This window comes from Electrophorus electricus, chromosome 6 (genome assembly GCF_041902795.1).
Source record: "Electrophorus electricus isolate QZ-2024a chromosome 6, ASM4190279v1, whole genome shotgun sequence".
NCBI classification, from domain to species: domain Eukaryota; kingdom Metazoa; phylum Chordata; class Actinopteri; order Gymnotiformes; family Gymnotidae; genus Electrophorus; species Electrophorus electricus.
The window spans coordinates 11771125-11785150 of NC_137502.1; the positions used below are offsets into that span (position 1 = coordinate 11771125).

Here is a 14026-nt window from a genome sequence, read left to right on the forward strand (position 1 = left end):
GACTGCCTGCTAGACGCACTGCCTCCACCGACAGTCTAATTTATTACAAGCAAATAAGACCAGAATATCACATCACATCACAAGAGTAAATATCAAGTTGTCTGTCATTTGTGTGTATGCACAAATGTATGTATGTGTGTATTGCTTGCACAGCTGATGAAAGGACCTCTTGATAGGACAACTTGATATTTACTCTCATGTTTATTACCTAGATATAAAAGAGTGTGACTTTAAAATACAGTTGCTCCATTGTTCCGAGACAAAACCCCAGACAGTGATGTGACAGAGGCCATAAACTAAGCAGGGCCTGAGATATGCTGCTTTCAGATGAGAGACTTTGGCTGAGCAATGTCATTGAGTTAGAGCAGTCAGTCATAAATCCCATTTGCTGTGGGTTCCCAGAGCGGAGCGTGCCTTCATGAATGATTCAGACGTGCGTGTGTGTGCACAGATGATGACGTCCCCGGGGTCGCATACAGGGCTATGCATTGATATAAGCAGGGGCATGGGCTCAAGATCTAGATCAGACCTCACAAACACAAGGCTACAACTTTTAATGGCAGTGACCAATGACCACATTGATATCTAATCCAGTTCTGTGCAAGATCGCAAAGTGCAGAAAGCACTAATAAATGAAGAAAGGGAAGAAGATAAACACCCAGGAAAGACATGCAATATGATCAACCCAGAATTCCAAATGAAGGCATGTGATAGATGCCAGACTGGATTATTGCACATTCCATAATCAGGAAATGATGGGATGGAGGGCGATTTACCCAATCAAAATAATGAGAGTTCACCAACTGCTCTCATATCACTGTTTAAGATCGACCAATTATGCAGGGGAGGGAAAAAAAAATAATTAAAAAATCAGTCAAGACCAAGGAAAGCAGCAGAAGATGAAATGTTCCAGGGCGATCCTCAGCCACTGTCAACAAGAGGTGCTTTAAAAATTGCAAATGGGAAATTCAAATAACCTCGTGACCTGAAGCGTGTGGTAATTATGGAAATGAAAGCGAGGAGAGAGGTTGTGCCTCTAATGTGGCTCAGTCCCGCCTGGGGCTTTCAGGCAGACGACAGCCTTTCGTTAGGAGTGGAGTTGTTGCACTATTTGCCTCTTCCCTAGAGGAGGTTAGAGGAGTGATCCAGTTACCTGCCAAGTATTACAGCTGGCTCCATTATTTACCATGCACAATCGCTAAGCACAGCAATCAGCACCAGGCAAATGCTAATTGGTGGGGGGGGGGGGTGTATTCAGTTGGCCAAATTATGTCTACACAATTATTGAGACATGCAATAATGTTATTAAATGTAGGGTATCAGGGGTTCATATATGGTAGCAAAAACAGGTAATTTGTCATTTTTACACTGACCTGAGGAACTCTGAGTTTGACTCATATTATAACTGCTATAAAACAGTCAAATAGTAGTGGGATGACAGAAGTATTGCAATGTTTGCATGAGCTATATGATCACATCTTAGAGATTCAGGGAAATTGTCACATGGCTATGAACACAGAGCTGCAAGACTCATCCAAGTCCCCTTGCCATTTCCTAATCAGAGAGCCTGCAGCTACGTTAACACTCACATTGCCATTGACCACCCTTCCTCTCTGCCCATAGACTCTCACCAGGAGACGGGGACCTCCCCTATGCATCGCTGCTGAGGTCAACCAGTCCACTAGGTTGGAAATCAATTCACAGCACCCGACATCCTGCATCACAATACGCCAATTTGCTTCCGTGGATCTCTCAGCTGGGGACATTAACTTGTGTGATACCGCTCCATGATCAAAAACAAAAAAACAAAAACAAGTGTTTAGAATCATACTGATGTCCCCATTATGGAAATAAGGATCGGCATGAAAGGATACTGACCTGTTGAGAACAAAACACCCAGTAACTCCTGCAGTAATGTGATGATCAATAAGCCAGAAGTAATTAAACTAAAAGTTAATTTGGGTATCAGATTCAATATAAGTGCAATGGAGTATCCTAGTTGTATACAGTACACTGAAGAGATCAGAAAATGTACAATGCGTGACGAGCAGCAGGGAAGATGGCTCCAGAATTTAAAATGTGTAGCAGACAGGAAGTGATGAGAAGCTAAGGGAGCAAGAGGAAAGAAGGCAGAGTAGGAAGGAGAGAAGACGAGCGGGAAGCAGGATGGGGATGTCTCAGATGGAGCTCCCGGCCTGTGGATGTCTCCCACACAGCAGGCTGGGCGTGCAAAGCCCCCCAATTTGGTGCATCTGCCAAAAGGCTGAATAGGGGTGCATTAGAGCGGGAGGATTTATCGTGTTGTGGCTGGTCTAACAGTACTCTAGGGACATATTCACTCCTTCCAGTGGCCTTTCACAAAGGCCAAAACACACTGGCAAGGACAATAAAGAAGCCACGGCTGGCCGCTTAACACTCTGTGACGTGTGTGTATACTCATTCATCTAATGGGCGCAAATCCCTTGGGAACGCTTGGAGAGTTAGAGAGCGACTTTGCACACGTGCAGTGGCTCTCACCCAGAATGAGACTTGCTTCATCCAACCCCAACCCTAACTACCTGACCGAGTGCTCTAAAAGTTCCATGCCTGCATGAAATGGATGTATTCTTTTATAATCTAAGATACATCAGCTTCATTTGGAGACTCAGCTTACTTGAATGTTTTGACTCAATTGCTTCCACTAAACAGTGTCATTTTTAATGGCATAGCTGTAAATCTAATACATTTTACTATTTTTGCAGAATATTAATGGAGTTCATTACTAAAGAACAGCAAAAATAATGAAATAAAACATACATCAACATATGCCAGGTCTCCATCTTGCCAAATAATGTAAATTCCCACTTGTAGTAATTAACAGTGACATAGGTAGAGAGAACCAATGAGGCAGTGTGGAGGAGAACATCAGAATAATAAGAGTATCATCCAGCTGCCACATGGATCCCTATGGTCTGATTAACAGTCCTCAGCGCATGGTCTTGTTTGATGTGAAAGACTTAGGCCCAAGCACGGACAACAGCCTAGGCTAAATCTACTGCCTGAATGTGCCTCTGGCAAATCACATTTCATCAAGGCCAGTGGAATACTGTCATCAGTGCTAAATTACTACGCGAGGATCCAGCCATTCATTTATGAACAGATCGGCAGAACAAGTCATCTCTGCAAATCTGCTCCGGAGCCTGGGAATAATGTCCCTAATGGTGTTTGCATTTGAATCGAAGTGGAGGAAGACTTGGAATGAAGCGAGACTCAATTGGGAAAGGCGCTCACCTTCACCATTCTGTGAAGATGGGTGCCAACCTTTGAAAGAGCTGGTCCTGGGCATAGGCATCTTGCTGAAATCTGGCTTTGTGAAAGTGTGTTTTTTTTTTTTTTTTTCCTTTCTTTTTTTTGTTTTTTTTTTTAAATTGAGATGCATGCATGTGCATGCACACTGAAGTGTTTCCCATGCAGCACTGTGCTACGTTACCCTGTGTCAGCTGATGAATCTGTGTGTTGTGCGAGGAAGCTGTATTCTGGGCGGCTGTTTGATGTGAGGGATGTTCACAGCTGCAGCATCTGCTACACACACACACTCTCTCTCTCTCTCTAATCAGCCCCTACTCATTTCTCACAGGGGCCGACGACACACGCACATACCCACACATGCATGCACGAACATGCGTACATATGCACACTTACAGGCATACATGCAGACAGCACTAAACGAAAGCTCTGCTCCTCACAAAACACACTTAAAATAGATGTAATAATGTCAAATAAATGGCAGTGGAAGGCAGGTTGATTAGATAACCAACAGATGGCTGGAAAAAGATGGATGAGCACATCAAGCACTCTTGTACAATAAAATGTTGGACTACACGTGGGTTTTCAGGTCCACAACTGGGTTCACTAAAATCAGTTTCAACTAGTCTTCAGACTACACCCCATGTTTCAAAAGTAATCTGGTAAGAATGTTTCATCATAGAGATTGTCAGACAGAAAGAACGAGAGCAAGAGAGGCAGATAGAGAGGGAATGAGGGAGAGAAAAAGAGACAGTAAGAGACACACTAAATGAAGGAATGAAAACTAGAATCCCTCTCCCTCACTCAGAGAAGAAAAACCATACCACTACCTTAACCATGCTCTACACTGCTAATTCTATACACTCTTGCTCATACATGTACACACTAATGACTTTCCCTGAATAATTCAGCTTCTAATTGCCTCAAAAAAAGGTACAAACTAACAGGCTGATGCACACATCAATAATTCAGATTTTAATTAACAACACAAACACCTTTGGTGGCCCTTTGCAAACACTACATACAGACAGTACAGAGGGCTAGAAAACAAAGAGGGTGTTTTAAGTGCACTTCCTGTCTTTACCTCCGTCACACAAATACAATTACATTTTCAAAAATCTGGTGCAGACCTAAAGCTATTTCATCATTATACCAACTAAAGCAGAGCAACATATCCTTGATAAACAAGAGTTTTTGATAAACAAGATGTGTTTTCGGCATACCCAACATTCAGTGCATTCAATGTTTTTCCAAAGTACATAAACCTTTGAACCCCAAGCACCAAAAAAAGTCAAGGTGAATTCATTTTGTTACAGATCATCCTGGCACAGAACGGTGACAGGATCTCAAAGCAAATTAGCAACATGAACATAGAGTTAAAAAATAATAATAAAAAATAAATAAATAAATAAATAAATAAATAAATAAATAGTAAAAACCCTCTCTCTCAACAATACACTTTCCTGGTACAAGGGGATGATCATATCTCTATTCTGAGAATTCTCTTGCATTCATTATTGATAAGAACATGAAGGGCATGAATAATTCACAATGATTTTTTGTAGATAGCTAGCATATCAAACATACCATTTCCTCAGCGAGATTAAATTCATGTTAACCAGGACTTAAGTAATTGCTATTAAATCGTTAATACATACCCTTATCTGTCCGTCACTGCAGGTTGAATGAGTATGTTTACAGATTGGTCACAAATGTGATCATACTAAGAGAAGTAAAACATCACTTTGCTCAGATCCATGTCGTGAGATTGGATCTCACTGCAAACTGCGGCATTAAAACAAGACACTCAGCTGTCCTTCCTAAAGTGCAAAGCTTGAGATGCTAAGATGCTGAAGGTACAGGGCATCACCCCCAGGGAACTGTCACACAGCGACTCAGCCTGCCTCCAGGCCCAGAATGCAAACCTGTACTTACTTGGCTTGACTTGACGAGGATAACCAGGCTTGACCAAGATAGTAGTTTATTTGAGGCCAATACCCAGTTTAGGAGATCCCTGCACCACAAATTTGAACTACAGTGCCATCAGTCCCAGAAGGTAAAAGCCAGAAAGCACCTCATCAAGAGTGTCTGATGCAGTATTCAGCAGCACTGCGTCTTTTCAGCAGGCTCAGAGGAGAAGACCAAGTGTCAGACTATCATGCAGTGCAGATGCCCAATTATACAGCCACTACATAGCAACAAGCGAAAGAGGCAGCCTGCTATTGGTCTTTTTCGGTAATACATATCCAGGGGCATTCTCAGGAGCAAAAATCAAGCCAATTTGAACAGTTACTTATTCTATCTAGGTATTACTAGACATGTACTGTACTGCTAAATCAGTTTTCTGAGCAGTCACTTCACAGCCCCTCCACCCAAATGTCTGTGTGTGTGCATTCATCAAATGTGTCTCACACCTGCTCCTCATTGTGTCATTAGTATACATGTATAAATGTCTATCGTTTACGTGTCTGTGGTTGTCAGTGTTTGAACCCAATAGCCTGCGTGCTACATTATGTGTGTTATATGTGCAAATAAAACTTGTGTTCTTGTTTATGTGGAAGTGGTTAGATTTGGGCACATATGGTTCTAAAAGACTATGCACAATCATGCCATTTCACACTGTTAGACAAACTAGATTTAAACAAAAAGGTCTTTACATTAGCCAACATACCCATTAACTAAAAGCCCATTTTGAACAGCTTTAATATCAGACTTGGTGCCATCCCACATGTAATGGGTTTATTATGACGCTGATCACTCTACAGCTTATAGAGGACACGGTCCTGGAGACAAGCTTGAAGGTAAGCATTGTCCCAGTGTGTGTGAGTGAGTGATGGCACAGGCTGGAGGCTCGTTAGTTTACCAACAGCAGTGGCCACAGAAAGGGAAGGCTGTTCAATACATCCAAACAAACAGGATCAAAAGAAGGTCTCAGACGACCAGGAACACAGCCAAGCATCCAAAGGATACTGACTCAACAAGCATCCATGTGTGGATATGCTTGTTGAGTATATATATATATTATATATTAAAAAAAATTTAAAAAAAAATTTTAAAAAAACCCACACACACACTCCTGGATCAGACTCACACAAAAAGTAAAAAGCACTAGGCCCAGGAACAAAAGCACAAAGACTACATCCAAGCTTCCCTGCTAGCTTCATAACTGCATTAAAACAAAGAAATAAGGTATTAAAAACAACAAATTAGCCCCACTGGTAATCTATTGCATCCAGTTATTTGATAGGTAGCTCTTTGTTGGATAGTTTGCTACTGCTGACTAGGCCACTGGGTAGGAGTAATATAGGTCAGCCAACTGGCAGCTCATAGCAAAAATGTGTGTGTATGTTTGAAGGGCAGAAAGGCCCTGATGAAATGTTGATAGAGCATAAATAAAACAGCTCTCTGAATGAGCACAGAACCAAAAAGACTGCTGTAAATTGATACGGTGAACCATAGCATATACAGGGCAGGGCGGAGAGGACACAATTCTGTAGTATGATGTGTGCGCCATTGCTTTCCTAAGAATAATATCCTGCTAATAATTAGATTATCATTTTAAGTCAACTGTGTTGTGAACATTCTAGCTAGCAGCCAATATTGCAGTAATATTGAAATAACCACATTTCAATAATTAGGCAGAGGAAGAAAAAAAAAAGTATGGTTTGGAACTTTATCCAAAGCTTTATTATCCGGATTTCTGCAGGAATGGCCACACGTTATACAATTATTCATTACAGTCATAAGATGAGACAATATGATAATGTACTGAGAAACATGTCCTACATAGTGCTATTTCATGTATTTATTCATTCATTAATTCATTCATTTGTTATTTCCCCACAAGAGTTCTCATAAGTCAAATGAAGCAAACAGTATCATCAGAACATGAGCTTACATAATTGCTCAAGTTAATTTGAGTGTAAGTATTAGGTAATGTGCAGATGTAATCAATCACAGAGCCAATCATAGAAGCTTATGGAATATTCAAGAACTGTGCCAAACTCACTCAGTATGCATACTGTAGAATCTGAAAAGTGGCAGGCATTTCAACTGATGATGAAGCAAAAACATTGCCTTCCCCATAAGAAATCACTAAGCAGCCCTAGCTGGACATCAGCACCAGATGACCCACTTGAGACCTGCCGTGAGGAACAGAGAAAAACATGGCAGCTGAGAAAGGGGAAGCAGGAAGGAAGATGCTACAGCATCCCACTTGTTCTCCAACAGAGCCCATAAAGGTGGAAGAATGTGACAAAACAGATGCAACGCCTGAAATTTACAAGGGGCAGCGGCAGCGAGCAGAAAGCAGTGAGGGACGGGACAAGATGATGGCTGGTGGTGTGCAGAAAAGAGCCCAGGAAGAAAGTGCAGGCAGCAGCTGCAGTGCGTCATCCCAACAGCCAGAGACATAAGAAAATCCAGTGCACAAAGCAGTGGAAGCCCCTCACGAAGGGTGACCTTACATGAGTCACTTCCCAGTGAGCAGAAAAGGCCAGGAAGGGAGGGGAAGCAGAGAATAACTAGAAAACAGCCCAGGATTACAGAAGACGCACCACCTGCCCCAGTAAGTGGATGTCCGCACCCAGGTCATGAAGACGCTTGGCGCGCACACACACAGGGAAGGTGGAAGGGAGGCATGAAGTAGGGGAGTCCTACAGTGAGCTTAGACTACAGCAACAGTGATGGGAGTGGCACAGTGCACTGCACAATACTACCAGGTGCAGTTCCAACAAACTGATGAAACCAGGAGCAGGAAACCGCAGACCTGTCTGACAAGTAAATGCAGCTCTTAAGCCACTAAACAGCAAGACCAGATTTCATTTTTAAGGCAGAGTGTGATCAGTATTAGTCCATAGAGTAACAATTATAATCACCTGTCAGGTGAGGCGATAATTGTTACATCAAACCAATTGAGTGAAGATGAAAACTGCCTAAATAGCAAGATAGTATTCATTGAAATAACTGAAAAAGGTGCCCAATCAGATTAAATCCATTAAAAACAGCACAATTCTCAACTATAATGGAGACACAAGGAATTATGTTACAGCAGCTAATGGAAAGCTGTGAACAGAAGTTGACATATGCAGTGTGCAGAGTTTGATGTTCTGAAAGAGCTCTCCCTAACCCATTACATTAAATTCAACACAGCCTAAACCACTGCCTTCATGTTACAACAGAACACACCAATGGAGTGACGATCCCACAGGCTTTCACATCTCTCACCCAAAGAGAGAAAGATGACATGCTCAACCATAACTTCATATACTATCTCCTCTCTATCCTGCAGAACCATAAAGATGATTACCCAGCCCCACTATACTCGGCAACTCACCCAGCTTTGACCACTTCAGAGACCCCCAGTGCGCACACACACAGGCTACCTCTGCCAACCTCCTAGGTTAGAAGGCTGACATCAGTGTACCAGGGAAAGCCCAGCACATCTGCAGTGGGCACAGAAACAATTAATCTATCCAGTGCCTCTAGTAGTGATGCCAGCTGGCACAGACGCATGCACACACCCCCACATACCTTTGCTCACAACAGTAGCAGGGCAGTGAGAAATGAGGGACAAAATGTGTCCCTGTATGGTAGTATTCTACTCAGTTCTACTCTGTGGACTTACTTCCAGCACAAGAAAACAGCAGTTCCTAAATGTTCAATCATAAATAATGGCCTGAATCTCCCCAGTGCTGGAGAGGACATCACAATGTATCTTAGCATACCATGAGCATCAGCATATTGGTTGATATTTCTAGGAACAATGAGCATTACACCATTTGTCTTGTATTTATCTATTTATTTTACCAAATCACTTGATTTTTTCCCTAATGTTCCTTCCCAGTTTCATTTACTAAACAAACAATCACACACAGACACAAACTCTTTAGAGTTACACTACTGCACTACTTTTTTTTGCTGGTAAATGTCTAATTTATTAATAAACTTCAGGGGGAAAAAAAAAACTAAACGATTTTTTTTCCACAATGTATCAATTATTCCTACCAGTGTCTATAACTGGAGTATGACTGGGTCAGTGATCACTCGTTGCACCCTGTTCCTTCCTCAATACATAGTGATGGTGTTCTTGCTTGTTTACAGTGTTTGTAGTATGTTTAAGTTAATAGCTTTCTCAGGCAGGAAGATGGCGTGAGTGAGTGAGAATGGCTGCACTGTTCTTACCTCCAAGGCCTTTGCTCGCTTCTTTAGAAAGTTCTCTATATTCCACGCTGCATTTTCCACCAGCTTTCCTGCGTTATTCGCTTTCACAGTGTAGTATTTCTGGTTATCCATATAGATCTACAATAACAGAGATGCATGTAAAAATGGCACAATGTGACCCAGGAGTGGTGCTCTGGTAACACTATGAGACTCACTGACTGGGAACAAAACCAAACTCTGCTATCTGCGGTAGATCGTCCAGGTTTGAGGTTTTGTACATCATAGCATGGGAGGGACTGGATAGTCTCAAATCTCCACACAATGGTAACAAATGCATTCCAAAATCACTGCAGACCTAACAACCCTCTTAGATTACACAGGCCATTTTGATTTAATGTGCTAAAGATGATTTTAGGACTACAATATTTTGAGGGAAATCAAATTATTTTTTTCACCAGTCCAAATCTGTCTTCACATTCAATCTGACCACTGCTCTAGAGTACTGCATATATAGAACATCACTGGCACCAACTGGGTTAAAGTTTTAAACCATCTTTGGTTCAGGTAACAGCTAAGAACCAAGTATCTCAGGATGGTTCTAAAAGCTTTCAGATGTAGGTTTTGTCTTGAGCACAATCCAAATCACACTCTTATGCAAAACGCATGCCTGCATGTGTGTGTGTGTGTGTTTGATAAAGGAATGAATGCCATAATTTCCAACCTGAACTAGCCTCTTTCCTGCACTAGCTGTGTCTGCCAGGTTGACCACTTCTTGCTGCATCTGATCCACCCATTCTTTTATCCTGCACAGAAAAACATTATACATAGAGTTTATTTACAATGAAAATACAGAACACAGAAAGATAATACTGCGTTAATAAAGGATTCCCCGGCCCTGGACAGCATATGGCAGGCTGGGATCAGGACCTGAATTCATGGCTTGGTTCATGCATTGCATGGCACTCAGGAATAGTAGGTCAAAATGTTGCTCCTCCATCCAAGCGTAAGCATCCACGGAGTGGTAACCAGAAAGGAGTGTATGTGTGTTCTGCCAACCAACCCCCCCTTGGATTATATATTTGCAGTAATGGACCAAAAGATGTTCTTCACATCAAAGTGCCAAAGAGGCAAAAGGTTCAGCAGCCCCATTCAGACACCTCAGATTGGCTCTGCAGAGCCTGGAGAGGCCAAGACCTCACTCTGCTCAGTACAATCACACACACACACACACACACACACACACACACACACACACACACACACGTGTATGAGACTTCGTTCAAAAATATTACTGTGGCAATATATTGGAGTAATTTATGAAACCTGTTTAGATTACTGATTTTGTCATTCACTTTAATGGTTTAGCTTTCGCTGCCACAATCCTTTCTGTTGTCATTTACCTAGATATTACATTATGTGGAAGGTGGTGCTCAGTTGCTTGTGTGTATTCTATGCAACTGAAGGCCTATCTGATAGTCATACCTGCCCTTCCACACAATCATACAAGTGCAGTAGGGATGTACAATATATGCAAGAGGTCACTGATTACATATGACTACATATGACTGCAATATTTCTTGTGATATTAAAAACCAAGCTGGGAATTGACAAAAACCTATTTTATTTGGTAGGTCATGGTGAAGCCTTCGATTTTACAAAATATCACCAGACCATTCAGCATGGATGCTCACTAGGATGCATGCAACACTCAGTCAAGCAGTAAACAAAAACATGGCAGAAATATTGGATTGCTAACATTGGTCATCCACATAATGCAGTCTTCTGCAATATCAGTATTGAAACGTCCAGTGTTGTGATAATGAAAAATAGTCCTCACAGGGGGGGAAAAATAAAAAATAAAAATAAAGTCAGATTCACCAAATGATCATCAATGAAACATATAAACGCCTCTTTGTTCAACAGAGCTAATGGCTGCCAACTTCAGATTAGCATATTAAAAGCCTGAAGCATGTTTTATGCATTATAGAAATTTCCTCCAAGGATAAAAAAAACTTTCCTGCTTCCAGAAAGCAGTAAATGAAAACAATCACCTTTACATCAACAGTAGAATTAAGAGCTCATGAACCCCAGAAATGGAAAACTAAAGTTGGTCGCGTTGTTCACGCGGCCGCACAAGCTCAGAACCACACACACAAAGAAAACGAAGATATGGTCCGATATGAAACTAGAACTAAAAACCCAGGCACTGTTAAAGGTTGTCAGTTTTTGCAATAGGGCAGCTTGGTGATTAGCACATTTGCCTCTGGACACTACGGTCTTGGGTTTGGAGACCCTATCTGGGTGAAGTTTCCATGTTCTGTCTGTGCAGGTTTCCTACCACAGTAGGCTGACTAAACTCTGAATCGTCCTGTATGAATGTGACCCGTGTGTATAAAGAATCAAGGATCATTTATCTCCATAGATAATGTTAATGGACTTTAGCTGATCAGATGAGTGGCTTGTCACGAAGAATATCAATAAACACTCACTCAAATTGGGACGATTTATGTCACATTTCCAGTGTGATCTTTCCTGCCGCCACTAACTACTATCGCACAGGACAATTATGCCAGGGTGATGCATTAAATACAGTTAATTTATTGATCTTAAATCGAACGAAATGCATAATCTATGCAGTTTTCTTTCTTTGGGAAAGAACTGTTCATGACTTGTATGACGGGTCTAGGCAACTTGTAAAATTTACGAGAAAATTGGTAAATATAGCAAGCCGCTCTTACGAACCCATGAGAAAACAATGACGCATGGCAGAGTTAAATGAATTAAGTACCAGTCTGTCTCCTGTGATTACATTCAATGTGCGCAAATCGTAGGAGCGATTTAGAAACACACCTGTTTGGAGGAGCATTTCTTGCACGAGGCCTATGCTATTGCGCAATTTTGTTTTGAAGATTTTTTTTTTTTTTAAGTAAAATAAATAAAACCTTAAGAGCCTCCAAAAACAAAATAATGGCATTCTTCCAGCACATCCCCCTTCCAGAAAACCCCAAAGAGAAACAGAACCATGATGAGTGGCAGAGTTCAAAGAAAGAGGCACGTATCCCTCTCTTGTGGAGCACACTCTTCGGGCCCATCATCTCCTCACTGCTCCTCAGTAAATGGAAGCTCCAAATGACCGAACGAGCTCAGCGACTGCCTGCTAATGGAGGGCAGCTCCCCAGTGCTTTCTAATAAACAGGGCTGGATAGCTCACCGGTTCTTAAACAGCCTGTGTTATGTCTGTCTGCATTGTAGGAGAGGTGAGGTATAGCTGACAGCATGGGGTTGAAACTTAACACAGTGCTTCTAAGGGTGTTTTTACACCTGTACTTTTCAGTCCAGTTAAACTCAGACTCTGGAGCATTTTTACCCTTGGTGCGAGTTGTTTGGGTAGGTGTAAATACAGTAATCGCACTCAGATGAGGACCAAAACAACCATACCAAGGCCCTTGAGAAGATGTGATCTGGCTCCGGTACCAGACAACCTCTGGAAGGGTTCATTTATGGTGAGAGCGTGATCTGACCTCGATCCAACTCAACTACCAAGGGTATTCCGCAAGTTTGAGATAAATGGCACCACTATATGGAATATTGCACACAATTACTACAGATGTGAACAAATGCCAACTCTGCCACTGTTCCATGTTAAACTGGATAACAATACATGAATCCAGAACAGGTCCTTCTTCCTGAATTTACTTCCCTGCTCCAGACAAATCTGACCAATAAGCAGAGAAAACATCCTCACATGGATTGTTGTGAAGCATTTTGATGTCCTTGAATATCCCCATGTGAAAAACCAAACCAAGGGGGCAACGCTCCACGTTTACAAACTCGTCAACTGATTCGGAACAGAGCAATGAACAACTGCTGTGAAAACACCCTAAATATGCAAAACGTAAAATTTGGCTGACCGACAGACACCTAGCCTCATTCCATATGCACTGCAAATTACATACGTTTCTATAACGTCATATTTCCATAATGTTCCAATTTCTAGGTTCAAGTGGCTTATACAACATTTACAATATCTCAGATGGACAGTACTGAACGATTGAACAACTGCAAGATCTAATTACTAGAACAATTTAAAAATCCAGCTCAGACTTTAAAGCTGTTGTGTCCAGCTATTTATAATCCCCAACTCGCATACCTTTTAACACCGAGAAGTATAGCTTTAAACTGTGTGAGCTGTGCTAAACACAGTCCAAATGGGTGGTGGTTTATGCCTTAACACCGAAAGCTCCTTCTCTAAAACAGGAAACCAACATCTCAAAAGGTCTTGCATGTGTATTTTGTTTGTTTTGAATAAAATAAAAACTTGGTGATCCTTCCATAGATAAGAAAATGGATTTATGAGAAAGCAAAATGAAGTCACTGCAATCTGAAGCATGGTCTGTAACCCCCATAATACATCTACTTACTGCATTTAACAGTGCTTAGCTGCAGGAGTGCCAAGATCCTTGGCACCGAATGTATTAATGAGGTTTTGCTTTGTAGAGTTCAAAATGGTGTGAAAAACCATTAACCCTTCTTTACAGAAAAACTGCCAAGAACATGCCTTAAAAGAGTGGTAGCCTCA

At 41.6% G+C, this 14026-nt stretch overlaps 1 protein-coding gene across 6 annotated transcripts in view; it reads right to left on the bottom strand.

Moving 5' to 3' along the window:
- The window catches only part of LOC113577182 (voltage-dependent calcium channel subunit alpha-2/delta-1), a 63172-nt gene that overhangs the window by 45484 nt on the left and 3662 nt on the right, over nucleotides 1-14026 (bottom strand). For all 6 annotated transcript variants that reach the window (XM_081715846.1, XM_081715848.1, XM_081715844.1 and 3 more), the window contains exons 2-3: nucleotides 10169-10250; nucleotides 9469-9585 (exon numbers count right to left, since the gene is read on the bottom strand). In XM_081715846.1, the coding sequence (XP_081571972.1) occupies nucleotides 9469-9585; nucleotides 10169-10250 (199 nt within the window). The remainder of the gene's footprint in view (nucleotides 1-9468; nucleotides 9586-10168; nucleotides 10251-14026) is intronic.